We start from the raw sequence: 26012 nt of genomic DNA on the forward strand, positions 1-26012 counted from the left end.
TGGATTCTGTTGATGGGTTCAGTACGCAGAGGTCTCGGACAGTCTCGCAAACAAATAAATTATAAATTTTGTTTTTCGTTACAATTTGGTTATTTGATTAACTTTGAATTGTAAGGCTTTATAATACTGTGGTACAGTTTCCGTTTTAGATCTTCATGCATATGTTTATTTTGTGTTTTATATTAAGTCTTACTGTAAATTTTGTTGACTGATTATTAAATGGTTTTAAATACTTGTGGTTCACTAAGAAGAGTTGTTTTGTAAAATTTTCCTACGATCACTTCGGTGATCAATGTAGCATTCCAAATTCAGTCTAGACTTCTATGCCAGGTTTGGGGTGTTACATAATTGATGGGATTGAGGAGTTGCGGAGCTAAGCAAAAGAGTTCCAAGAGATTAAGGCTTGGTAAAGATATAGTTACACGTTTTAGAGATGTTAATCGAGCATTGTTGAACTAAGATACGCCACTTGTTTGAATTATCCGGTGGGTGATATGCATGAAATTGAATGTTTAATTCTATTTAATTGAGGCTTAATTTATGTTAATAAATTCAATTGAAAGTGTATAAATATGTATGATATTTAATTGTAGCTAAATCGAGTTTAATTGGCCATTAAAATACTCAAAATCAGGTTTAAAATTAATTTTTCGCATAAAAAAATGCAGTGGACTTTTTGGGGTTTGAATTTTGGTCTTTTTAAATTGGTTCTCTAGTTCATTTAAATTACAAATTAGTCTTGCAACTTGATATGTCTAATTAGAGCCTTAAATGATAAGAAAACTTGATAAAATTTTAGGATTAGACTTGTAATTGATAAAATTTGTTAGAAACACACTCAATTTAATATTGGGTATAGTACTGATAGTTTGAAATTGTTACAGTTTAGTCCTTAATGATAAAATTTGAATTAGACATAGAAAATAAACTCGGGTTAAGCTGAATTTTTTATGGCTTACATAAATTGGCTAAAAGAGGGTTGGTAAATGTTTAGATCTAAATTCAAGTTAGTTTAACCGTAGGTGGTAAAATGACAAAAATTCCCTTAGGTTAAATTACTTATAAAAAGTTTAAAATTGGTTCACAAATTGCTTCTGTATTAATAAATAACTAATAAATGGATAAGATTGAAATGTTATAAGGTCGGGATGTGTCTTGGGAGGTCGTTAGCTAGAGAGTCACTTAGGTGGCTAATGTAACGCTTCAAATTTGGACCGATCTGTCCTGGTCGGGTTTGGGGCGTCACATCTTATGACTTTATTTTTCTCATTTTGTTTTCACACAAATACCTGTTTATATCTTACCGGCTATACATCTTTAGGTGTATGGACTACATGTCCAAAAACCTTACGTTTAGAAAGTGAATTCAATTCTGCTCGAATTGCGTCTTTCCATTTTGGCCAATCTTTTCTATTTTTATATTCCTCAATAGATTTAGTCGCAAGATCCTTATTTTCTTTTTTGCTACTTCAATAGCAACATTATAAGCAAATTTGTTGTTGTCCACAACTATTTTTTTCTCGGTTCCATCTTTTTCTCATATTGGCATTACTTATTGAGATCTTTTTATTTTAATCATTTTCATTTTCACTTTTAGGTACCTAAATCTCTTCTTGAGTTTTATAATTATTTATGTCATGGGTCTTTTCAAGAACCCCCACCTCCACTATATGATCATATTGAATGACCCCTTCACCTTCAATCTCGACGATTGACTAAAAAATGGGTTATTATGATTTCGAGCAAGCCGCTATGGTGAAATCGGTAGACACGCTGCTCTTAGGAAGCAGTGTTAGAGCATCTCGGTTCAAGTCCGAGTGGCGGCATAGTATCTTCTAAAAGAGATAGAATAAGTCATATTGAATATTTGACGATACATTCCGTACCTTGCTAAAAAATCGATCCCTGTTTACCAACCATACATTGTCTAACCAAATCCAATTCTCTCTCGATATGTTCCTCAAAAAATCCGATTCGTGTGGATTCTTCCCTACAAGAATTTTTATCTTTGGAACTGACTGGTCTTTCGCACTTTAAGCGTGGATTATTTTCGTTTGTACTAATAGTTTGCCCTATTAGGATACCAATTCATATTGGATCATTTTTAGCTTGTATGTGAGATTTAATGAATCTAGCAGTTGATTTGTAAAATGAATTATTTGTTGAACTTCTGGTTCACATTGCTTTGTACGAGGATATTAGACATTGATAATTCATTTCAAGTACTTTATTAATCCAACTTTTTACTCATGTCATAACTAAATATTGAATTAATAGCTCAAAAAATATTTAATAATATAAGGAAACTCATATCAATATACATTTCCAACCTTTTATGATGACCCACCTTTGTGTGTTGTGGTGGAGCAATTAGAACATATACCGCACATCCAAAAATTCTAAGATTGGAAATATTTGGCTTTTGACCAAAAATCAATTGTAATGGGAAGTATTTATAATTTATTGGCTTGATGTGTACAACATGTAAATCAATATAATCTCATGTTGAAATGGGAAGCTTTTTATCATAAGTAATGGTTTAGCTATTAGTTAGAGACATTTGATAAACGTTTCAACAAAATTGTTTTATGTGTGAACATGAGCTACAAGATGTTCAACTTTTATTCCAATTGACATACAATAATTATTAAAAGCTTGGGACATAAACTCACCAACATTAGCAAGATGAATTGTTTTAATTGCATAATCTGAAATTAATCATTTAAACAAGCAACCTCACAAATGACATATTGCGAGTTGATAACAAATATGTGATTATTTTGTAGATGCATCTACCAAAATCATATAATATCAAAAACCATCCACGTGGTGGATGAATGTACCCATATTCATTTTACAAATGCAAGACATTAAATCTCAACTTTAGTTAGTGAGTTTGTAATAATCAATTATCATTGAGAACAAGCAACACATGAGAATTTTTTAAATTAAAGAAACGTTTGGTTCTTTAATGAATCTCCTTATGAATTCTCAATTAATTTTCACATCAGATATGATCCAGTATGGTCTAACTGGTTACGCCAAGTAGTAAATGTATTTGTATCAGTAAACTTCTTGTTTACTTTAACATGTATTTCAATTGTACCAATAATGTCAATATAAATTTTGGCAATTGATAATTTTATTGTCATTCATTTTACTTTGTATCTACATATAAGCAATATTGTGACATTTTTTTCTGGAAATGTCTACATCAATGTGAAGTCCATAATGTCATTAACTCAATAAATATAATTTGCAACAATCACTTCAGAGAATATGCCATAATCTTCAAATTGACTTTAATGATAAAAAATGATTATAAAATTTATGATATTTATTGCAGACATTCGCTTCAAGGAATGTGCAAAAAAAAATCAGACAACAATGTAAGCATATATCATATTTTTTACCAATAAGATTATATAGATATTATCCGCTCCAAGGAATGATTAATTTAATATAAATCATTGATCATTCTGTTTTAAGAATAAACATTTAGGAATATTTCGAATCATCCATCTTCTTTTTATCTATTTGTTAATAATGACAATATGTTCAATTTTTATAATTATTATGTATTGCTACATTCACTTTGGGGAATGAAGTAGAACTAATGAAAAAAAACAAACAATTTCATTCTTTTGTTTAGCCATAAGAAGACATTTACAAAATCAAACCACACAATAGATGAAGTCAAAAACAATGAAACTTGAGTCCTACATAATAGATAAAATTTCATTAACACTAACATTAATTGAAATCTGCTTGAAATAGAGTAATCATGAGATACAGATTAGTGCAAGATAACTTTTAATGGTAGAAAAATTATATGGTTAGTGGATAAATTATTTAGATAATATATATATGATCATGTATATAAGAGCTAAATTAAACAGTGGTTGCTTTACTAGTCTAATAATCCAAACTTTATAAAATTATACCATCTTTAGGAAGATATATATCTTCTCACTGCTGATACAACTTCAGTCAATATCTTCAGCAACTTGCAAATGAACTACAACTTTAACGCAATGAATAACAAAGTGCCATGCAAAAGTCAAAACTACAGATCAATACAAGGTATTACATGTACTAAAAAAATATTACATACGATATTCTCAAAGTACGCAATTCAGAGAAAAACAGATATGATAATACATTTAGAGGAAAATAATCATGATAAAATGAAAAATTAGCATAGGCAATTAAATACTGTATTGATGCTCGTAAATTGATCATTGTATTAAGATATATACATGATGGCTGGAATCCTTACCGTGTCCACCTAAATGCAATCTAGTATTAGTAAGCACTTTGCAATGGGAATTGGTGAAATTTTTAGTTGATTCAGATGGACATACCATTGAATACATTTAAAAACAGTTAAACCATGACATATTTAAGTTGGGATATGTGAAGATAAATAAATTAAAAAAATGAGTACCAATTTATTTTTTAAACAAAATCTAACCAACATATCACCACTTAAGATAATGTAAACAATACTATAAATTTAAGTAAATTAAGAACTCTTGTTCTTAGATCATCTATCTATTTAAACAAACATATTAAAATTAAACTTAAATATTAATTTAGCTTTTGAAACTAGCGTTCACCAACAACGAAATTTTATTAAAAACAATTCAGAATTTAACACCATGAAATTTTTTAAAATTGAATAGCTTATTTTAACAATTTAAAAATAATTTTTTTTGATAATATAATTAAACTTCTAAAAATATATACGGTGTTGTATATCTATTAGGAAAATTCAAAATAACTTGAAAATTATATCAAAATCGTTTTTTTTTTTAATTTTAAAATAGACCCCTTTCTTAAAAATAAAAACAAGTACCAAAAATATAGATTTAATAAAGACGCTTTTAGAAATGTGACACCAAGTTCATGATTATAAATTATATCTATGTTTAAGATATATACAACTCTTATCCTTAAAAGTTAATGGCAAATTGACTGGCATAATAACTAGCTAATGTCTATATATATTTTTTAAAGCTAAACTTTGGTTTTGAATACGTAAAACATACCTTGGGTTTGAGGTTTGCCAGTGGTTAAAGATCAATTGCTTCGATAAGGTGATGATGATGTGGGATCAAGCATCTATCTCGTATGAAGCAAAATAATTTTCATCGTTGATAAAGTGAATTATCACTTTGAGCAAGATCGTACTGATAATATTTTATAAACAAAGGGAATTATAGAGTGGATATAAAATTAAAAGAAATATAGAATGAACAAGAGAGAAGAATAGAAGATCACATTGGCATACAATAAGTTTGTACATGGCCTCTATTTATAGGGCTTCAAAAACCAGAAGTTACAAAACATTAATGACCAACATTAAGGTACGGGGTAAACTTTAAAAATAGTCACTTTTATTTGTCTTATATTACATTTTAGTCATTTTTGTTTGAAATGTTACGTTTTAGTTACTTACGTTATCGTTTTGTTACGAAGTGATCACTCTACCGTTAAACTCCGTTACCTCCCTAACGACAGTCCTACGTGGTAGCTCAAATGGGTTTTAAATGCCAACTTAGATGTCCGATTATTGGAATGAAAAAAGGTTTTTAATTAAATAAATTTAATTTGGATTGCCATATAGGACATCCAAGTTGGCATTTAAAATCCATTTGGACTGCCATGTAGGACCACTGTTAGAGAGGTAACGGAGCTTAACGATAGAGTGACTACTTCGTAACAAAACGATAACATAAGTGACTAAAACGTAACATTTCAAACATAAGTGACTAAAATGTACTTTGAGGCAAACAAAAGTGACTATTTTTATAGTTTACCCTGAATTACGAGTTATGGATATTCATTTTTTAGGGGTTACAATAGAATGAATTTGGGGTTATGGACATCCATTTAATCAAATGATTTACAGCAACAATTGCCCTTTTGTTCTAATAATTAATAACAAATTAGCATAATTTTATTTTAAATAATTAAATAAAATTATTTAAAATATTAATTTATTATTATAAAAAAAACCCACTATAATTGGAGTCATTGATGTGAAGTTTCAAATTAGTTCCTTCAAGAACAATTGAGTTTGAAATTACATCTTATATGCCAGCTTGAAGTGCAAGTTTTGCAGCTTCTCCAATGACAGATTTGGATGGAAAAATATTTCACAAGCAGCGGGCCTTCCATTGCCCAATATCATAGACGCCAAAAGCCATAGGATGGTGATATCCATTGTGAATCGTTGTTGCTGCTTCATTAGTGTACCCATAAATTTTTTAAGTTATAAAGCAAAGAGTGAGTGGTACGTGATATTCGCGATAGGTTTTAAAAATTTATAATTAATCGTTCTTGAAATTAACATTATCACGATGAAGGCAAGTGTACCATCTAACAGTAGTATAGCTTTAGCAAGACCGAATTGTCGAACCCAAAGGAACCAAGAGTACTAGTAATTACTTCCTTTTTATTATCTAGCCTAAAAATTAAAAGATTTGTTTATCTAAACTAATTAACTAAACTAAGGGTGCACAGAGAGAAAATTGGGAAAAGCTTTTGGGAGAACTCGATTGATTAAGACAATACCCAAGGAAAAATCCACCTAGACTTCACTTGTTATTTGACTCTGAATCAGACGATTTATTCATTTGACTTGATCCGTAGAATCCTTAAGTTATATTATTATCCCTCTCGAGACTAATAACGTCTAACCCAAAGTTGATTAATTGAAACCTCTTTCTAATTAACGCCCTAGTGTTGCATTAACTCGATCTATGGATCCCCTTATTAGGTTTCACCCTAATCTGGCAAAATCTTATCACCCTATCTCTAGGCGTGCAATCAACTCTGCTTAATTAAGACAAATTTACTCTTAGACAAGGTCTATTCCTCCTCTAAATAAGAGCATTAACTTGAATCAATATCCTGGAATATTAAAACAAGAATTAATTCAGATAATAATAACAAGATCTGTCTTACGTTTCATTCCCCTTAGGTATTTTAGGGGGTTTAGTTCATAACTAAGAAAGAAAACATCTCAAAAGAATAAAGATAACAAAACATAAAGAAAACCCAAAACCCCTGAATGGAAATTGAAGGGAGATCTTCAGTCTTGATGATGAATCCGGCTTTTGAGATAGATCAATCGGCTTCCCTTAAGTAATTCCTTGCCTCCTACTCCTTGTGTCTCTACTAAGTGTCTCCTCTAGTGTTTAAATAGGCTTTAGAATGCCTAAGAGCCCCTCAAAAGTGGCCTTTTTCAAATAGGACTATACTTGGGCTCGGTAGGGACACGCCCGTGTGAGAAAGTCCAAGCCGTGTTGATTTCCCACGTGGGTCCATTTTCTCCTTTTTCAGCTAGTTTCTCGCTCTTTTTACTCTCCTGTGCTCACCTAAATATAAAACATGAAATTAAAGAATTAGGAGCATCGAATTCACCAAATCTAAGGAGAAATCATCCATAAATGTGCTAAGCATGGGATAAAAATATGTATAAATTATGGTTTATCAGTGAGTGAGTGATGGTGGTGTGTCTCACAATCTTTTTATTGAAGCTTTGTGTTTATGGTGTTGTGTTATATACAGGCTAAAGATCAAGATATGATATGGACGCTGAAGATTTGAGAGTTGCAGAAGAATTGGAATGATACATGCTTGCATCTCCATCGATTCTAGGCTCTGAGAGATTTTCTCCTGCTGCTCTCTCAATGACAAGCTTGTATAATTCGAGTCTACAAATTTTACAGAACTTTTAAAAATTAAAATTTTTGTTTAGGGCTAAACTTATTGAATTTTTTAGAATTTGAACTAAAATGATAAAATTTGTAAACATTGACAGTTAAACTTGTTGAATTTTTTATATTTAAGATCAAATTGATAGTATATATAAACATCAAATGATTAAATTTGTTATTAGACCAATAAAAAAGTTCATCAGGATTGGTAAGTTTCAATACTAATAAAATCAACTAACATAGATCATACATACCGATACAAGAACAGTCAAATTGTCTTTAAGCAATGGATTTAAAACGAATAACATTACAAACAAATGAAGGTGATATTAAACATGAAAGTGACAAGGCATAATCTAAATAATTGTCCTATGTGTTTTTGAACATAAGAATGATGCAAACTAATTATAAAGGTGATTTGGGGCTGAAATACTTTCCTATCACTCTTGAATCTAATATCTTCAAGGCTTCCTCAGATTTAATGCAACTAGGTTTTTTGTATTGGCTCAATGAAGTTCCTTTGGACACACAGTAATCTATTAGTGCCTCAAAACTTCCTTGCTTTACCACCCTAATCTCCAAAGCTCCAACTATGTTCCTTTTCCTATAGATTTTATATGTATAATGTAATGACTCTTCCATTCTAGAGCAACACTCTACCATTATCTTTGGGTCAAGCTCTTTGCAATGCTTGCCTTCTTTTCCTTTGATCTCCCAAAATAAGACATAGTGACCTGGTGCTGAAGAAGTATCAACATAGCTAGTGTACTCTGTCAAGATGAATCCGAGTGGATCAAGAAGAGCCTTTGCTTCTGTCACAGCCTTGAAAAGGTCTGTTTCACTTGTTTTTTCCTGATCAACACTCAGGATAACATTTTTCCTCTCCACAAATTGGAATTGAGGTGCATTATTGTAGAAACCACTCACCATAAGAACATCTCCAACTTTATATCGGTATAATCCTGAAAGAAACAAAGAAAGGAATATCATCAAACTAGATTAGATCATTATCTAACAGGTTAATGTAGGAACTATGAAGCATAATGCAAAATTAGAACATGGCATTTGATTAATTGATTAAATTCAAAAGAGGAAGTTTTACCTGCACAAGTTGTGACAACTAGTTCATAACACTGACCAGCCTTCACATTTACAAGATCAACAAGTTCAGTATCTTCATCGTTGCTCTTCATTTCAATAGATCCATCAGGTTCCTTCTTCACAGGAAGGAATTCGAAGTAAGCCATGTTAGGGAGAAATGTGTAGGAGACATCAGAACGTTTGCATAGAGGTTCTAAGTTAATTCCACAAATAGCTTCTGAGCAAGCATATACAGCTGAAACAAGAGGAAGCCCTCTGCAATAGAACTCGAGTTCTGTAGTATACTGTCTTATAATGCCAGTACATATGCAACAAATATATCTTGCTTCAGGCCATAACTTTCTGATTATTCTTTCCCATGATTTACAATTACATATATTTTCTATCAAGTCAGCCTGCTCTGGATTAGGCTTCATGATCAAAGATGCTGAATTTCTGAATCCTGAGTCGGTGATCCAATCACTTAATCGACCTGTTTTTATGTCATAGCATAGCTCTTGCCAGTGATTTTCTAGAAACTTGATACCTCTTAGCACTGTAGATGCAAAGAGTGAACCAACCTTGACAACCTCGTCTCGTTGGATTAAACCAAAAAGTAATTGACAGTATAAGCCGTGGTTGGGGTTTGGGCAAAAGATGGTCTCAATGGGACTTGTGTAAAGCTTAGGCAAAAGGGTTCTAAACTTACTCCCGTTGTATTTGCTAGTTGAAACAGATGCCGCCTTGAGGCCACTAGGAGTTTCAATCTCTGGTCGGGCAAACATAAGCTCCATTCTTTTACTGGCTTGGTTGATGTCATGAAAGTGCCTTTAAAATTAGACAGATAAAGGCAAATAGTTAGTTTTAGGACTGAGTTGCCGCTGTAAATGCAAAAAGCAAGAAAAGCAACTATGTATATTATAAAAGAAGTATTATAAACTTATTATCCACAACCGGTCTTTGCATTAACGGTAATACAAACTAGTTTGTTGAATTAAAAGTTTAGAAATAGAAGAGTGAAAAATGATTAAATCATTACCATAGAGATATCAAACATAACAAGTACAATTATATTGATAAATTTAATAATTGAATCATTAAAATATTTATTGTACAAATACACACAAAAGAGTATAAAACTTCTTTAATTTTTCACGGGTATAAGTGAATTTTTCCCATTTTAATTGAAGGATCCGATTATAATTAAGGAAATTGATGGTTCAGTTCAAGTCATTGATGAATAAGTAAACAGTGTGATTTGACAAGTAGCTGAAAGAAAAACTAGAAGAAAATAGCGATGGGTTCCTTACTTTATCACAGGAGACTCGGACAAGCAACGAAATAATTCCCACTTCTTAGCAACTTGAGCAGTGACAGGCATCAGCTTTGGCTGCCCGCCTGAAGTCCCAGAGCTGCATTTGATCAAACAGATGATAGAACTATTAGAAGGAAGCAAATAATGCCCCAAAACACACAGAACCAAAGCAACAATTCATGCATGCCTTAGAAAGAACCCTGTAATGGGTTCAGCTAAAAGGATATCTGATGTCTCCCCATTAACAATCTTATCTATGTAAGGCCTGAGATCTTCATAAGTAACTATGGGAACATTTTTTTTAAAAAGCTGCTTGTCGGTTTGACTGAGGAATCCCCTTAAACACTCTGTTCCTGCATTTCTACTTAGTATTTCCCTCAACACCTCGTCCTGAATTTGCTCAGCGTTTGTGGTCAGTTCCTCAATCATCTTCAATCCACTTTCATACCCATTTGTTGCCATCAACTCTATTACTGACTCCTAGACTGTTAAAGGATGATATCCAAACAGGGGGAGGGGATGCTAAATATATAATAAGTTCTTTTTATCACATGGGAAAATATAATAATAATTTGTTGAGGTGGGATCAGCTACTTTGGGAGAGTGTTAGAAGTATCGTCGGACATCAATTCGGTCTATCAATAATGAAAGGTATTGTATATAAAGAGGGTTTTGTCCATCTTTCGCGGAGAACTGTATACAGTTTAAGTTTACGGAGGGGAACGTTTCCATTGTAGCGGGACATCCTTTCTTTAATACTCCAAAATTTATTCCAATAAGGTACATGGTAAATTTATCAAGAAAATGGATTGAGTGAATTAAAATTTGGTTTGCTAAAAAATAAAAATTATTTGAAATTAGGTGAAAGTTAAAGAATTAAAAGTGAAAATGAATCAAAAGAAGAAGAGATGGAGTCACAAATAAATAAAGGATATCATCCATTATCATTTCATCCTCTCTCCCTCGTTTTTCATAGTTCATTTTCGTCAAACTTTCATTTTCTTTCATTTAGGTCCTCTTTTACCATTTTTCAACCCTTTCAACCTCAAACTTTAAAATTCTTCCATAGATTTTTAGTGAAAACAAAAAATAAAAATAAAAATAACTTCATGGCAAAATAAGTTTCTTGTGAAGCTAAATAGAGTTCGTATTTGAGGAGGAAAAAAAAAGCTTGAAGATGGGTGTTGGAAGTGGAAGAGAGTATGGGTAGGTGGAGAATTTAAAGTAAGTTGTTTAAATAATTATGTTATATTTATTTGATTGCATAATTTGATGTGAAATTGTAAGAATTAAGTGTATATGATTATCTTTTTATGTTCAAAGAGATGGAAGTATTATATTTATGTATGAAGTGAATGGTGAATGGTTTTATAAATAATTGAAAGAAAGTGAGGGGGTTTTTATTAAAAATATTTCAATATGAAATTAATTATTTTGAATGATGGAATTGTGTATTTACCATGTTGAATGTGATAAATATCTATTTTGAATACTATTTTGATGTAAATTGAAAACAATTTGTTAAGTGATTAAGTAGATAAAAGTTGAAGTATGGACTAAATTGTAAACTTTGTAAAATTTTGAATTCTAAAGGTTGTGTAGTGAAATCTAAAAAGTTGAAGTAGTACTAAATTATATGATTATGAAATATGAAAACTGAAAGGTTGAGCGTAAAATAGTAAAGTTTGAAATTATAGGGATTAAAATAGTAAAGTTTGAAATTATAGGGATTAAATTGTAAAGATTCCAAAACATGAGCTTTAGAACTAATTTATATGATTTGAGAATTTTCAATTCTGAAAGAAAAATATTAAAGTAATATTAAAGTTAAATGGTTCAAAACTAAAGGACTAATTTGGGGAAATTTTGATAAGATTTTAATAGTAGGGATTAAATTATAAAATGTCAAAATTTTGAAGAAAAAAAAAGAGAAGAGGGAGACTATTTTGCAAAACTGTGCAAACTGGGATTTAAGACTAAACTGAAAAAAAAATTATGATTTCCAGGGACTGAATTGTAAAATAGTGTAAATTTAGGACATTAGGGACTAATCATAAAAATTGAAAAACTAGAATTTTAGGGTCTATTTAGTAATTTTGGAAAATATAGGAGTGGAAATGAGCAAATTACATAAGTATTCAACTAAAATAATTGAGTAAAAGTAAAAGAATTGAAACTTGAATTAGTAAGATTAGATACATTAAAGTGAAGAGTACTAAATTATGAAATTTATGTTAAAAAGAATATGATTAGGAGTAGATTAAATTAACAAAGGAAATGTAAAGTGTAGTTAGTATTGAGATTCTCTAATTAAAATTTTAGGAAGATATTTAATATGGCATTCCTTATATCCATCTGTTAATAAGTCGAATAAGGGGTGTTACACACTCCTCTTGGTGGATGGTCGTATGTCCCACGTATGGTGAAGGCACTCCCATTCGTGAATTGTACACGGCTCTTTGCGGAGGGGGACAAAGCTCTCCTCAAGGAACAATACATTCTGTTATTGAGGGACCGAATCAGTATTTCCATAAACAACACTATAAAGACTTCTCTGAAAGGAGTAGATCTATTTTTAACATATTTTAATATAATATTAAAAACAAGAGATAAACATCACATGTTATGTCAAAGGAGTGTATGATATGAATCTAATTGTTATTATTAAAAATTAGCCATGTAACGAACATGAATTATTAATATACTAAAATTATATAAATATATGAAAATTAAGCATGAATATAAAATAATATAAATGTACAAATGAATTATGGGAAAGAAAAATTTAATGTAATTGAGTATGAATGCCTCTTCCAAACTTGAAACAAGTTTTGTGAGTTGATATCACATTATATTGTAAATTGTTAAAATTTATGTCGGGAATCATATCTTGTTTGTCTAAGATTCAAATCTGGAATACTTTTAAAATAATTTTGCTTTTGATTTTTATTGCATAATTTTTTAAATTTCACTGATATATGATTAGCTTTATGTTTTTATTTATTAAGAAAGAATCTTCATCAACTTAATTATATTAGATATGATCAGTACAAAAGTCTAAATCGGTTCTACTATACATTAATTCAAAAGACAAAATAAGTTGTATTAATGCAATAAACGTGTTTATTATAAAATTTAGACACTACCATATTAATCATTATCACTTTTTAATAATAAAAAATTAAATACTTTATTAATATTTAAATAAATATAATTATATTTATAAGAGAATGTTTATATCTGTTCATATGTAAAAGTGTATTTAAAAACAATATAAAGATTAAAATTTATAGGGATTAAAATTAGGTAATGTTTTAAATTTTGGGATTAAATTAGAAAATCAAAAAGGAAAAAGCCCTTAATAAAATAAATTAAAAACATTCAGAGGTTTATGTTGCAAATAGCCCCTCCACGTTTCCCATATATAAAAGGCATTTCTTTTCTTTTTTTTCGTGTGTAATGGGGTAGTTGAAAAATAAAAATGAAAAACTTACGTTCCTTTCTTTTTTTCCCTTGCTACATTTTGTTGTCTCTTAGGTCGATTTTTAATCTAATCCAGTTTTCAATATAAAAATATCATAAGCCCTCGGTAATTACGTAGTTTACATAAAAGCTTTAAAAAAATGATTACATTTTCTTTTATAAGTTGATGCCATTTTAGTATTTGATTTATTATTTTCAACTTTAATGATTAGATTGTTAAAGTGAATAATGTAATTTAAATATACTGAAAATCTTTATATTTAAAAAATATTTTTATAATATATTTAAAAAAATATTATTACATCTGATTCTCGCATGCAATTATATTATTTTGTAATTTGTGTTGAAATTTTAGTTTTAAATTTTAATTATATTTTAATGCATGTTGTTTAATATTTAAAACTTTGTTTTTGTTGTTTTTGTTATTTATGGCAAGAAAATCATATTTAAAACTTTATTAACGAGGATATCAACAAAGGGAGAGGCAAGAAAGAGGTTGTGATGGTGTTGAGGAAGGCCAATTCACCCTAGCAAGGTGAAGGGTCAAGGAGGCATGCAAAGTACGAAAACTAAAAACTAAAAGGAGAAGGAAAATGTTGATGACTATAGGGTTACTATGAGTCTTTTAAGGGTTGATCTATTTTTCATTGTGCTAAAAGGTATATATGGTAGGTAGTGCTGATATGGTAAACCTACTACCAATAAGCCATTATTGTGGAATGTATGGGGGATGTACATGATGAGACTCATTTTATCATTCTTTTTGAATTGTGGTATAGGGTTGTTATGTTCAGGTAGGGTTTGGTAGCTTAAAGGGCATGTTCACATCAAGAGGAGTGTTCATACTAGAAAAGCGGGTGCTTTGAGGAGAGGGTGGCTTGTTCACAAGGATGTGATGGTGTTGAGAAAGGCCGATTCACCCTAACAAGGTGAAGAGCCAAAGGAGGTATGCAAAGTAAGAAGGTTGAGAACCCAAAGGAAAAGGAAAATGTTCAGGACTATAGGATTACTATGAGTATTTAACGATTGATCCCTTTTTCATCGTGCTAAAAGTATATATGGTAGGTAGTGCTGACATGGTAAATCTACTACCAATAAGCCATCATTGTGGAATGCATAAGGGGATGTACATGATGATAAATCATTCAATCATTCTTTCTGAATTTGGTACATGGTTGTTGTGTTCGGGTAAGGTTTTGGTGGCCTAAAGGGTATGTTCACATTAAGAGGAGTATTCGCACTAAAAGTGCCGGAGCCTTGAAGAGTGAGTGGCTTGTTCATGAAGATGGATGGACAAGGCCTTTTTGAAGGGAGTGAGTAGCCCATTCACAAGGGTGAACGACTTATTCTTAGGAGGCTAGAACCCAATTTAGTGAGACACACTAATTACAATAGTTACCAAAATATGCCATTCATGTGTATTGCAAGCAATTACACTCAAATTCAATTATTAGATAGCTTTCCAAATACTATCTTAACTTAAAAAAAAGAAAAGAAAAGAAAAAGAGTTAATAACATATATATTACACAAACAAGCAAATAATCAATTACCTTCCTAAATTTATAAATATTTAATATCCAATATTTTTTACAATTAATAAATGTATATAAATATTTAAAACATATGAAATTATTATTAATTAGAGTCAATGGCTTAAATTAATGAACACGTTTTATTTTAAAATTAAATTATTAAAAAAATCAAGATACACAAAAATAAAAAAAATATTTTAAAAAACCAAATAAGTGAATTTTTGTAAGAAAAAAAAAATCTGGAATTGGTATGTTTCAATACCAAAAAAATCGACTAGCATAGATCATACATACGGATGCAAAAACAGTCAACCTGTCTTTAAGCAATAGATTTAAAACGAATAACATTACAAACAAATGAAGGTGACATTAAACATGAAAGTGACAAGGCATAATCCAAATTACTGTCCTATGAGTTTTTGAACATAAGAAATGATGCAAACTAATTATAAAGGTGATTTTGGGCTGAAATACTTTCCTATCACTCTTGAATCTAATATCTTCAAGGCTTCCTCAGATTTAATGCAACTAGGTTTTTTGTATTGGCTCAATGAAGTTCCTTTGGACACACAGTACTCCATTAGTGCCTCAAAACTTCCTTGCTTTACCACCCTAATCTCCAAAGCTGCTATTATGTTCCTTTTCCTATAGATTTTATATGTATAATGCAATGACTCTTCCATTCTAAAGCAACATTCTACCATTATTTTTGGGTCAAGCTCTTTGCAATGCTTGTCTTCTTTTTCCTTGAGCTCCCAAAATAAGACATAGTGACCTGGTACGGAAGAAGTATCAGCATAGCTAGTGTACTCTGTTAAGATGAACCCGAGTGGATCGAGAAGAGCTTTTGCTTCTGTCACAGCCTTGAAAAGGTCAGTTTCGCTAGTTTTTTCCATATCAACACTTAGGACAACACTTTTCCTCTCCACAAACTGGAATTGAGGTGCATTATTGTGGAAACCACTCACCATAAGAACATCTCCGACTTTATATCGGTATAATCCTGAAAGAAACAAAGAAAGGGATATCATCAAACTAGATTAGATCATTATCTAAATTCCAAGGAGGAAGTTTTACCTGTAGAATTTGTGACAACTAGTTCATAACATTGATCAGGCTTCACATTTACAAGATCAACAAGTTCAGTATCTTCATTGTTGCTTTTCATTTCAATAGATTCATCGCGTTCATTCTTCACAGGAAGGAATTCGAAGTAAGCCATGTTAGGGAGAAATGTGTAGGAGACATCAGAAGGTTTGCATAGAGGTTCTATGTTAATCCCACAAAAAGCTTCTGAGGAAGCATATAAAGATGAAACTAAAGGAAGCCCTCCAGAATAGAACTCGAGCTCTGCAGTATACTGTCTCATAACACCCGTACAGATGCCAGCAATGTACCTTGCTTTAGGCCATAGCTTTCTGATTATTCCATCCCATGATTTACAATTACATATGTTCTCTATCAAGTCAGCCTGTTCTGGATTAGGCTTCATGACCAATGATGCTGCATTTCTGCATCTAGAGTCTGTAATCTGATGGCTTAATCGACCCGTTTTTATGTCATAGCATAGCTCTTGCCAATGATTTTCTAGAAACTTGATAGCTCTTAGCACCGTAGATGCAAAGAATGAACCAATCATGACAACCTCTTCTCGTTGGATTAAACCAAAAAGTAATTGACAGTATAAGCTCTGGTTGGGGTCTGGACAAAAGATGGTCTCGCTGGGGCTTGTGTAAAGCTTAGGTAAACTGGCTCTAAATCCACTGCCCTTGAATATGCTGGCTGTAACAGATGTTGCCATGAGGCCACTAGGAGTTTCAATCTCTGGTCTGGCAAACATAAGCTCCATTCTTTTACCGGCTTGGTTGATGTCAACAATGTGCCTTTAAAATTAGACGGATAAAGGCAGATAGTTAGTTTTAGGAGTACTGAATTGCTGTTGTAAATGCAAAAAGCAAGAAGAGCAACTATGCATATTATATCAATATATGTACAAGTAGTATTCACTAAATTCGAGTGTTACTATCTGCATGGTGTATTATACATATATTGATACTATATGTATTTCCTTAATATGGTAATTCATATTATAATATATAACTATATAGTAACTATTGATTTTTTTTGTTCGAATATAATTACTGTTGATATAATATACCATGTTATATACCAGGGGCAGCCCCCTAAAATAGAAAATTTTTTAATTAGGCCTTTTATAGTTTATAAAATTTTAAATTAATAATGATAAAATTGTACTTTGACCCCTCAAAATGTTAAAAATTTGATTTAATCTTTTAAAATTATAAACATATAAGCTATTAAAATAGTAAAATTGTATTTTTACCATCGTAAAAATATACAATTTAATTTTACCCCAAAAACTTTTTCTAACTTCGCCCTTATAATATACTATGATATAACCTAACATGTTAATTTATATAATTATTAAAAAAATTTATTAATTTTAGTGTCACAAGCGAAGTGATACAAATTTAAAATATTAATATTAAAAAAATTTATTAATTAAGAAAATTACCAAAAAAATATTAAATTAATATTAATATTTAAACTATGATGAATTTTTGTATATTTTAATATTAAAATACTTTTAAAAATATTTTTTAATTTCATTATTTTTCCAATTTATTAATGATTTTTTGAAGAAATTAATTGAAAATTTTAAACAAAAACTAATATTATAAAAAAATATTATAAATTTATTACACACAACTGGCTCAGGCATTGACAAGAATAAAAACTAGTTTGATGAATTAAAAGTTTAAAAAAATGGTGAAAAATAATTAAATCGATATGATTGAGATATTATATTTATTTAAAAATTTTAAGTGCAATTATATCGATAATTTAATAGTTAAATTATTAAAATATTTATCGTACAAAAAAATTTATCGTACAAATATATACAGAAATATATACAGAAGAGTATAAAACTTTTTTGGGTATAAATGGATTTTTCCTAGTTTAATTAAAGATCCGATTATATATGGTTGTGTTCAGATCATGGATGAACAAGTAAACAGTGTGATTTCACAAGTAGCTGAAAGAAAAACTAGAAAATAGGGATGGGTTCCTTACTTTATCACAAGAGACTCGTATAAGCCACGAAATAATTCCCACTTTTTAGCAACTTGAGCAGTGACAGGCATCAGCTTTCGCTGCCCGCCTGAAGTCCCAGAGCTGCATTTGATCAAACAGATGATAGAACTATTAGAAGGAAGCAAACAATGCCCCAAAACACACAAAACCAAAGCAACAAATTCATGCATGCCTTAGAAAGAACCCTGTAATGGGTTCAGCTAAAAGGATATCTGATGTCTCCCCATTAACAATCCTATCTATGTAAGGCTTGAGATCTTCATAAGTAACTATGGGAACATTTTTCTTAAAGAGTTGCTTGTCGGTTTGACCATGGAGGAATCCCCTTAAATACTCTGTTCCTGCATTTCTACTTAGTATTTCCCTCAACACCTTGTCTTGAATTTGCCCAGCATTTGTGGTCAGTTCCTCAATCATCTTCAACCCACCTTCATACCCATTCATTGCCATCTAGGAAGCACCGACACGGGGAAAATCCCCTCGTACCAGTGTCGTACTGGTGTCCAACACGGACACGCTGCCGACACGGCCGGATACGTACCGGACACACCTTGAAGCGTGTCAAAAAAGGACACTCCCGGACTTTACTTTGGCCTGAATCAGAAACGGAAAAAAAACCCATATACAAGAATAGAACTTTAGTAAACAGAAAAAAATAACTTTAACATTTAATCGTGATAATTTATGAGATTTTTAACATACCTGATTCGCTTATATGAAGATGATGATGCTGGGTTTTTTTGCAGAAAATGAAATACAGAGCAAAGGCAAGGATGGTAAATGAGAAGGGAAAATAGGGGTAAATGGGGAAGAAAATAAAAGGGCTACATAAGAAAGAAAAAAAAAATAGTTAATGCTGCGTAAGAAAGAAAGAAAAAAATAGTTAATGGTGTGTAAGAAAGAAAAAAAAAATAGTTAATGCATTGTCTTATATAGTTATAAATTTATAATGGGGTAAGAAAGTAAAAACAAATTTATATATTAATGAAAAATATTAATATTTTTATTTATATTGAATATTTTAACATAAAAGATATATATAAAAATAATAAAAATATTTTTTATTACAGTATCTAATCGTATCCATATAATTTAACTAAAAATTAAATGCAAAGTTAAAATAATTTTTTTTTAAATATTGAAGAGCGAAATTGTGATGGTCTAAGTCTCTTTACCAACTTATTATTATTAGTTTTTGAAGAATCTTTACCAACTTTTAGAATTAAAAAAATTGAAATTTGCATATGATATGTATTGGAAGGATAGCGTACCCAAGCAAGAGTTTATTACTATATTATATTTTTGTTTTTTGAAATAGGTGGAAGGGAAATTTATTTTTTAAAATACGTTTTCTAAAAGATTTTGTGCGACCGATTTTCATTACTTCAATAAATTTTGAGTAATAATTGTGTAATAATTAACCTTCTTTACAAATTCCTAAAATAAAAAAAAATTCTAAAATTTATGGTTAAAATGTGTAATAAGTTTTTGTACTTTTTATAAATTTTAAATTAAAATTTATAATTTTATTTTTAGAAATTTAGTCATACTTCTCATATTTTTAAATTCAAAACACTATATTTTTTTATAAATTTGTTAGTGTGATATTTTGAAATAAAAAATACTCATTTGATAATAATATAATTAAAAAATTGACATTTTAATGAACCTGAATTTAATTAAGTAATCTCAAAAGTATTAATAGTTGGACTTAAATTTTAAAATCTAAAAAGTAAAAAACTAAATTCCTTAAAAAAGTATAATGATTAAATTCCAAAGTCATGAAAAAATATAGGAACTTATTGCATATTTTAATCATTTTATATATGATATGTAGTCATTGAGAACCTCCCAAAAAGGAGACAACATACCAAATAAACCAAACAAGATTTGTAAAACCCATAAGGCATACAACAAGACAAGCGAATGTGTCAAAAAGGCTCATAATATATAAACATCAAAGAACACAAAACTATAAATTGCTAGAGTGATTAAAAAATAAAATTTTTGAACCCTATGTTGGCTTGATAATCAAGGTGTTCATCGCCCTAGGTGTGGCATGCATTCGATTCGCACTAGTCGCATTACTATTAGGACTTTCCCTCCTCTTGTAATTCACAAAAAAAATCAAATTTTTAAATAAGTTAATAATTAAATCCAATTGAATAAACAAAATAGAAATACTCTCAGTTTATCCAAAATATAATCCAAAGAGAATAAGGTTTGCCTAAAATATAACCCAAAGTCAACGATTTTTCTGACATCCCATATAAGTGAATTTTGATGTACTTGGAAATATTTCACTACGCCTGTGTTTTAGATAAATCAAGCACTTGAATCTCAAAGGACTTTCTTGGCTTGCAAGATATCATGAAGTAAAGGTAACATGGTATGCTTATATGATTGAATGCCCCTACTTAACATTATGTTAGAAAAGGTTATAACTTTGAGTTCAAAACAAGATATCAATAATTTTGCCAAACATTTTTGACACTAACACAATAAAGTAAAAAAGATTATTCTCCCGAGTTTTTAAACAAGAAATGATGCAAACTAATTATAACGGTGATTTGGGGTTGAAATACTTTCTTATCACTCTTAAATCTAATATCTTCATGGCTTCCTCAGATTTAATGCAACTAGGTTTTTTTGTATTGGCTCAACGAAGTTCCTTTGGACACATAGTGATCCATTAGTGTAACACCCTAACCCGAATCTGTCGCCAGAATAGGGTTACGGAGCATTACTGGAGTTTACAGATCAATTAATTAGACATTTCATATAATCTAGCATTCATATAAGAAATCAATCGAAAACCAATTGAAATCAAACATATTGTCCCTTATATGAGTCCTCGAGGCCCAAAACACAAGTTAGAAACAAGTCAGGACTAGATCGAGTACTCAAAATTTTTTTTGGAAAACATTGAAAATTTTCAAAGTTGCAGAGGATACATAGCCGTATGGCCAGGCCGTGTGACTCATACGGTTAGGAGACACGCCCATGTCTCAGGCCGTGTAGGCATTCGAAATAGGGACACACGGCCGTGTCCTAGCCCATTTCTGTGCCAGTGTAACTCTCTGACTTGGGTCACACGGCCAAACCACACGCTCGTGTGCTAGGCCATGAAATCATACTACTTGCGCAATTTAAAAGATACAGGGGACACATGGCTGTGTCACCTAGCTGTGTGTTACACACGGTTGAGACACATGCCTGTGTCTTTGCCCGTGTGAACAAAAATAGGTCATTTTCCAAGCCATATTTCTCACCCAATTTGGTACCAACCTAAACACAACAATTTGCACATCAACAAACCATAATAAGACATTCAAAACAAGCCAAATCAAGTCTTAAACATGAAATATCACCACATTTTACTGTCTTTCATTCTACCATATCAAACACATAACAAATATGATAAGGCCACTTATATACACATCAAAATATACCAAACACAAACCATTCAAATTGCTAGTCTCAACAAAACCCTTATATGCCAACATTGGCCAAAATAACCTATATGTAATGACCCAAAATCCACGGGCACCGGAAAAGTGAGTTATAAGGCGTCCGTCTTAGTGAAATAAGTTCGAAAATAATTATTAAAAATATTTATGAGCCTAGTGGTGTGTCTAATTAGGATTTAATTAGGTGAAATTAGCTTAATTTAGAATAATTAGCAAAAAGAACTAAATTGAAAAAGGGGTAAAAGTTTAATTCTAAAGTAATAGAGAATAAAAAGGATCAAAATGACAATTAAGCCATTTACATAAATTGAGGCGGCAAATGGAAGAAAAATCAAGATTTTTCTTGAATGTATGTATTATATATATTAAAATTATTATTATGGTTTTATAATTATTATGATTATTTAATGAATATTATATTTTAAATACATTAAATAGTTGATAAATATATGGTAATAAATTATACATGTGTAAAAATTATATTGGTACATTTGTAATTTAAATACTAAATTACTTATAATTTAAGTAAAAAGATATTTGTTAATTAAATAATTAAAATTTTAAATTATGAGATTTTTGTTTGAGAAACAAATTAAACAATGACAAATGTAATAAAATTATTGGTACAAATGTAGAATTAAATATGTGTACAATTGTAAAATATGTAAATGATGTTAAAATAGATATTTAAAATAAATATATTATAATATATGCTAATTAAATAAGTAAAGCAAATAAATATAAAAGAGAAATAAAGAAACAAAAGGGAATAGAAACAGAATTGACAACGGGAAGCAGGGGAGAAAAAGAGAAAGAAAAAGGAAAAGAAAAATAAAAGAGAAAACTAAGGATTTGAAGCTTGGAGTTAATTTGGTAAGTTAATTAAGTCATTTTTAGTTAATCTTGATGTTTTAGAAGCTTTGAAACAAGATTTTGATGAAATTAAGTTGATAGTTCAAGAGTTCATATGTTTCCAAATATGGTTCATGTTGGACAAATTATGGAATTAGGGATTTAATTGAATGAATTATAAGTTAGAATTGATTAAGGAATTAAATTGTAAACTAGGTTATAAGTTTTATGTTGTAGGGACTAAATTGAAGAAATTTCGAAATTAGGGAAATATGCAGGAAATTTTATAGTTAAATATAAGTTTAGACAAATTTTGAATAGAAAAAGAGAGTGAATTGGATTAAGAAAATAATTAAGTTTAGTTAGGATTAAATTGAAAATAAGGTAGGAATTGTTTAGAAATTTAATTATTTATTATAATTAATGCTGTAAATAATAATGTAAATTACTATTATTTTCGTAGCCAACAAAGAACCTGAAGCATCAGCATCAAAAGGAAAGGAGAAAGTCATCGAGGACTAAAACGGGAGAATTACGGTGTGTATTACTATAATTCGAATTTTAATTATTATTGATTGCTGAATTTTTAATTGTTATGTATGGTAAGTAAGACTTGAGGTAAGTATGTGAAATTGATATGAATATTGAGTGCAAATGAAAGTGATGCAAATTGAATTAAATTGAATAGAATAAGTGAATTATGGAATATGTGATTATTTGAAAAGTGTATTGATTGAAAAAATAATGGTGATTTGAATTGTGAATTGAAAGTGATATAGAATTGAGAAAGTGAATTGAATACCCTATTAACTAGTCGGGCTGAGTTGGATATAGTTGGCATGCCATAGGATTAGAACTGTTCAGGGATGCTTCGACCCCGAGTCGATGAGACACTGGGTGTCACTAAATTTCTTCGGATAGATTCGATGAGGTACTGGGTACCAACTTTACTTCGGCTAGGCCGATGAGACACTGGGTGTCAACTATTACTTCGAACTATCCGATGAGGCACTGGGTGCCATATTGGTGTGTTTGGTTGGATCCGTGTATCCGCCAAAGTCCGAGTTACGTTAATAGGGTGAAAAATTGAAATGTGAATTTAAGGCATTGAAAAAAAAAGAGAAATTGAATTATGAATAGAAATTAGAATTGTGATAGAAAGAGAAAAGTATGGGCTAAATGTTCAAAGTGGTTTAAATTCAAGTTTGTGAAAAATACATTGATTGACGAATAATTAAATTGAATTGTTATTATGAAATGATGAAAATACAAATAAAAATAAAGTATGAATTAGTATTTAAGAAAGTAATTGTTATGTATTTTAATATTTATATTTTTATTATTGATGATATATTTTGAATTATGGTAATACCACTGAGTATATCCATACTTAGCGTACGGTTGTTTCCGTGCGCAGGTTAGTAAAAGTCAAGTGTCCCGGCTCAGCATCCAGAACAATCCCGACTCCAACACAAATTTGGTGATGTATATTTTTCTTTTGGGTAAAGGTGGCATGTACATAGGTGTTGTTTAGTCACTTGAATATGTATATTACTTTGGGTAGTGAAGGATGAATTATAAGATTTAGATGGTTAAATGAATGAAGTTTTTAATCAATTTAGAATGATGCTATGATAGTTATTAAGTTAAAAATTATGTTAATGATATAAATATTAGTTATATGAATGTGAAACATTGGTATTTGGTTTGAATTTGCAGGGGGTTTTAGGTAAAAATAAGCAGAAATGCTGCTGAAATTTTTTATAAAAAAATTTCCCGGAATACTCGAACAAGTCCCGTTCTACTTTTAATACGTGTTTGAACTTCAAGAGTCCAATATAGGGACTTAATTATTATATTATACTATGAAAGTTATATTAATTGTAGATTATTCGTAAGTTGTCTAATATGTCCGGTAATGCCTCATAACCTCGTTCCGGCGACGGTTTGGGGTTAGAGGGTATTACAGTTGTTGGTATCAGAGCTATCAGGTTTAGTCGATTCTCGGGCTAAATTGTTCTCGGAAGTGAGTTTAGGAGTACATGCCACTGTTGAGTCGAAATTGAGTCGGGATTTTTGGATGCTAATATATTTATTTGATTTTGTTTTATAGATAAAATGTCAGATGAAAGACTGGATAATGTTGAACAGGAAATGTATACTGGAAGTCGAGAATTAGAAGAAACTGAATCTGCTACACCTAGTGTGAATCCGTTAGATAATCAACCTCCTTACGTAGGGAGAGAAAGAAATACCTCACAACTGTTAAGAGATATAGCTGATGCATTACAACATATAGTGAGAACTATACCTGCTACTACATCTGTACCTACTGTCAGACAGGCCCCGATTAAAGAGTTATGAAAATATGGTGCCACAGAATTTCAGGGATTAAAAGGAGATGATCCGTCCGTTGCTGAAAATTGGATGGAAACAACAAAAAGAGTTTTGCAACAATTAGACTGCACCCCCTGAGAGAGTCTAATATGTGCTGTATCACTGTTACAAGGAGAAGCGTATCTCTGGTGGGAATCTGTGGTTAGACATTTGTCGGATGATCAGGTAACCTGGGACTTGTTTCAAAAATAATTTCAGAAGAAGTATATTGGGGAATTGTACATCAAAGAGAAAAAGCAAGAGTTTTTAGTGTTGAAACAGGGGAATATGTCAGTACTGGATTATGAGCGAAAGTTCTCTAGATTGAGCAGGTATGCTTTAGAATATATTCCAACCGAGGCTGATAATTGTAAACGATTTCTACGGGGACTGCGAGATGAAATCAAGATTCAATTGGTAAGTCTCAGAATTACTGAATTTGTTGATCTGGTTGAGCGAGCAAAAATGATAGAACAAGTACTGGGCGTGGATAAAAAATCAGAAATTGGTAAATTAGCTGGGAAACGTATGGGAACTACTAGTTCTAATCCATTACCGAAAAGATTCAGAGAATCAAGAAGTGACTGGAGATCCAGTTTTAATTCAGACAGAGTGGTAAAAGCAGAGGTAAACAGATGACAGTATCTACTAGCAGTGTGAGAGGTCCATCTTGAAGTGTAGAATTCCAGACTGTGAGCACTGTGGGAAGAAACACAGAGGAGAATGTTGGAAAGTAACTAGAGGTTGCTTCAGATGTGGTTCTACAGACCATTTTATTAGAGATTGTCCGAACACCGATAGTGCTGAACCTGTATCGTCACAAAGATCAATATCTACTACTAGAGGTAGAGGGTCAGGTAGGGGTAGTTCGGCTTCCAGAGGAGGTGCTGGTAGAATGAGCAGTGATATTGTTACTCAGCAGTCTGAAGCCAGAGTACCAGCCAGAGCTTATGTGGTCAAAAAACGAGAAGAAGGTGATGCTCATGATATGATGACAGGTATATTTTTACTGTATTCTGAGCCTGTTTATGCTTTGATTGATCTTGGATATTCGCATTC

General features: G+C 30.9%; 2 protein-coding genes across 2 annotated transcripts; both read right to left on the reverse strand.

Moving 5' to 3' along the window:
- Positions 1 to 8000: 8000 nt before the first annotated feature.
- On the reverse strand, positions 8001 to 10847 carry LOC107924874 (indole-3-acetic acid-amido synthetase GH3.17). The gene is made up of 4 exons (XM_016855451.2): positions 10310 to 10847; positions 10118 to 10219; positions 8830 to 9635; positions 8001 to 8689 (listed from the first exon to the last, which is right to left on the reverse strand). Exons 1-4 carry the CDS (start codon positions 10582 to 10584, stop codon positions 8133 to 8135), a joined length of 1740 nt encoding a protein of 579 aa, XP_016710940.1. The 5' UTR covers positions 10585 to 10847; the 3' UTR covers positions 8001 to 8132.
- A 4609-nt stretch (positions 10848 to 15456) lies between these two features.
- LOC107924858 (indole-3-acetic acid-amido synthetase GH3.17) lies at positions 15457 to 19172 on the reverse strand. Its single transcript, XM_016855450.2, has 5 exons — positions 18958 to 19172; positions 18428 to 18849; positions 18235 to 18336; positions 16216 to 17021; positions 15457 to 16141 (listed from the first exon to the last, which is right to left on the reverse strand). The coding sequence occupies exons 2-5, from the start codon at positions 18703 to 18705 to the stop codon at positions 15585 to 15587; spliced, it is 1743 nt and encodes a 580-aa protein (XP_016710939.1). The 5' UTR covers positions 18706 to 18849; positions 18958 to 19172; the 3' UTR covers positions 15457 to 15584.
- Positions 19173 to 26012: the final 6840 nt, after the last annotated feature.

Source organism: Gossypium hirsutum, chromosome A02 (assembly GCF_007990345.1).
Source record: "Gossypium hirsutum isolate 1008001.06 chromosome A02, Gossypium_hirsutum_v2.1, whole genome shotgun sequence".
Classification (NCBI taxonomy): domain Eukaryota; kingdom Viridiplantae; phylum Streptophyta; class Magnoliopsida; order Malvales; family Malvaceae; genus Gossypium; species Gossypium hirsutum.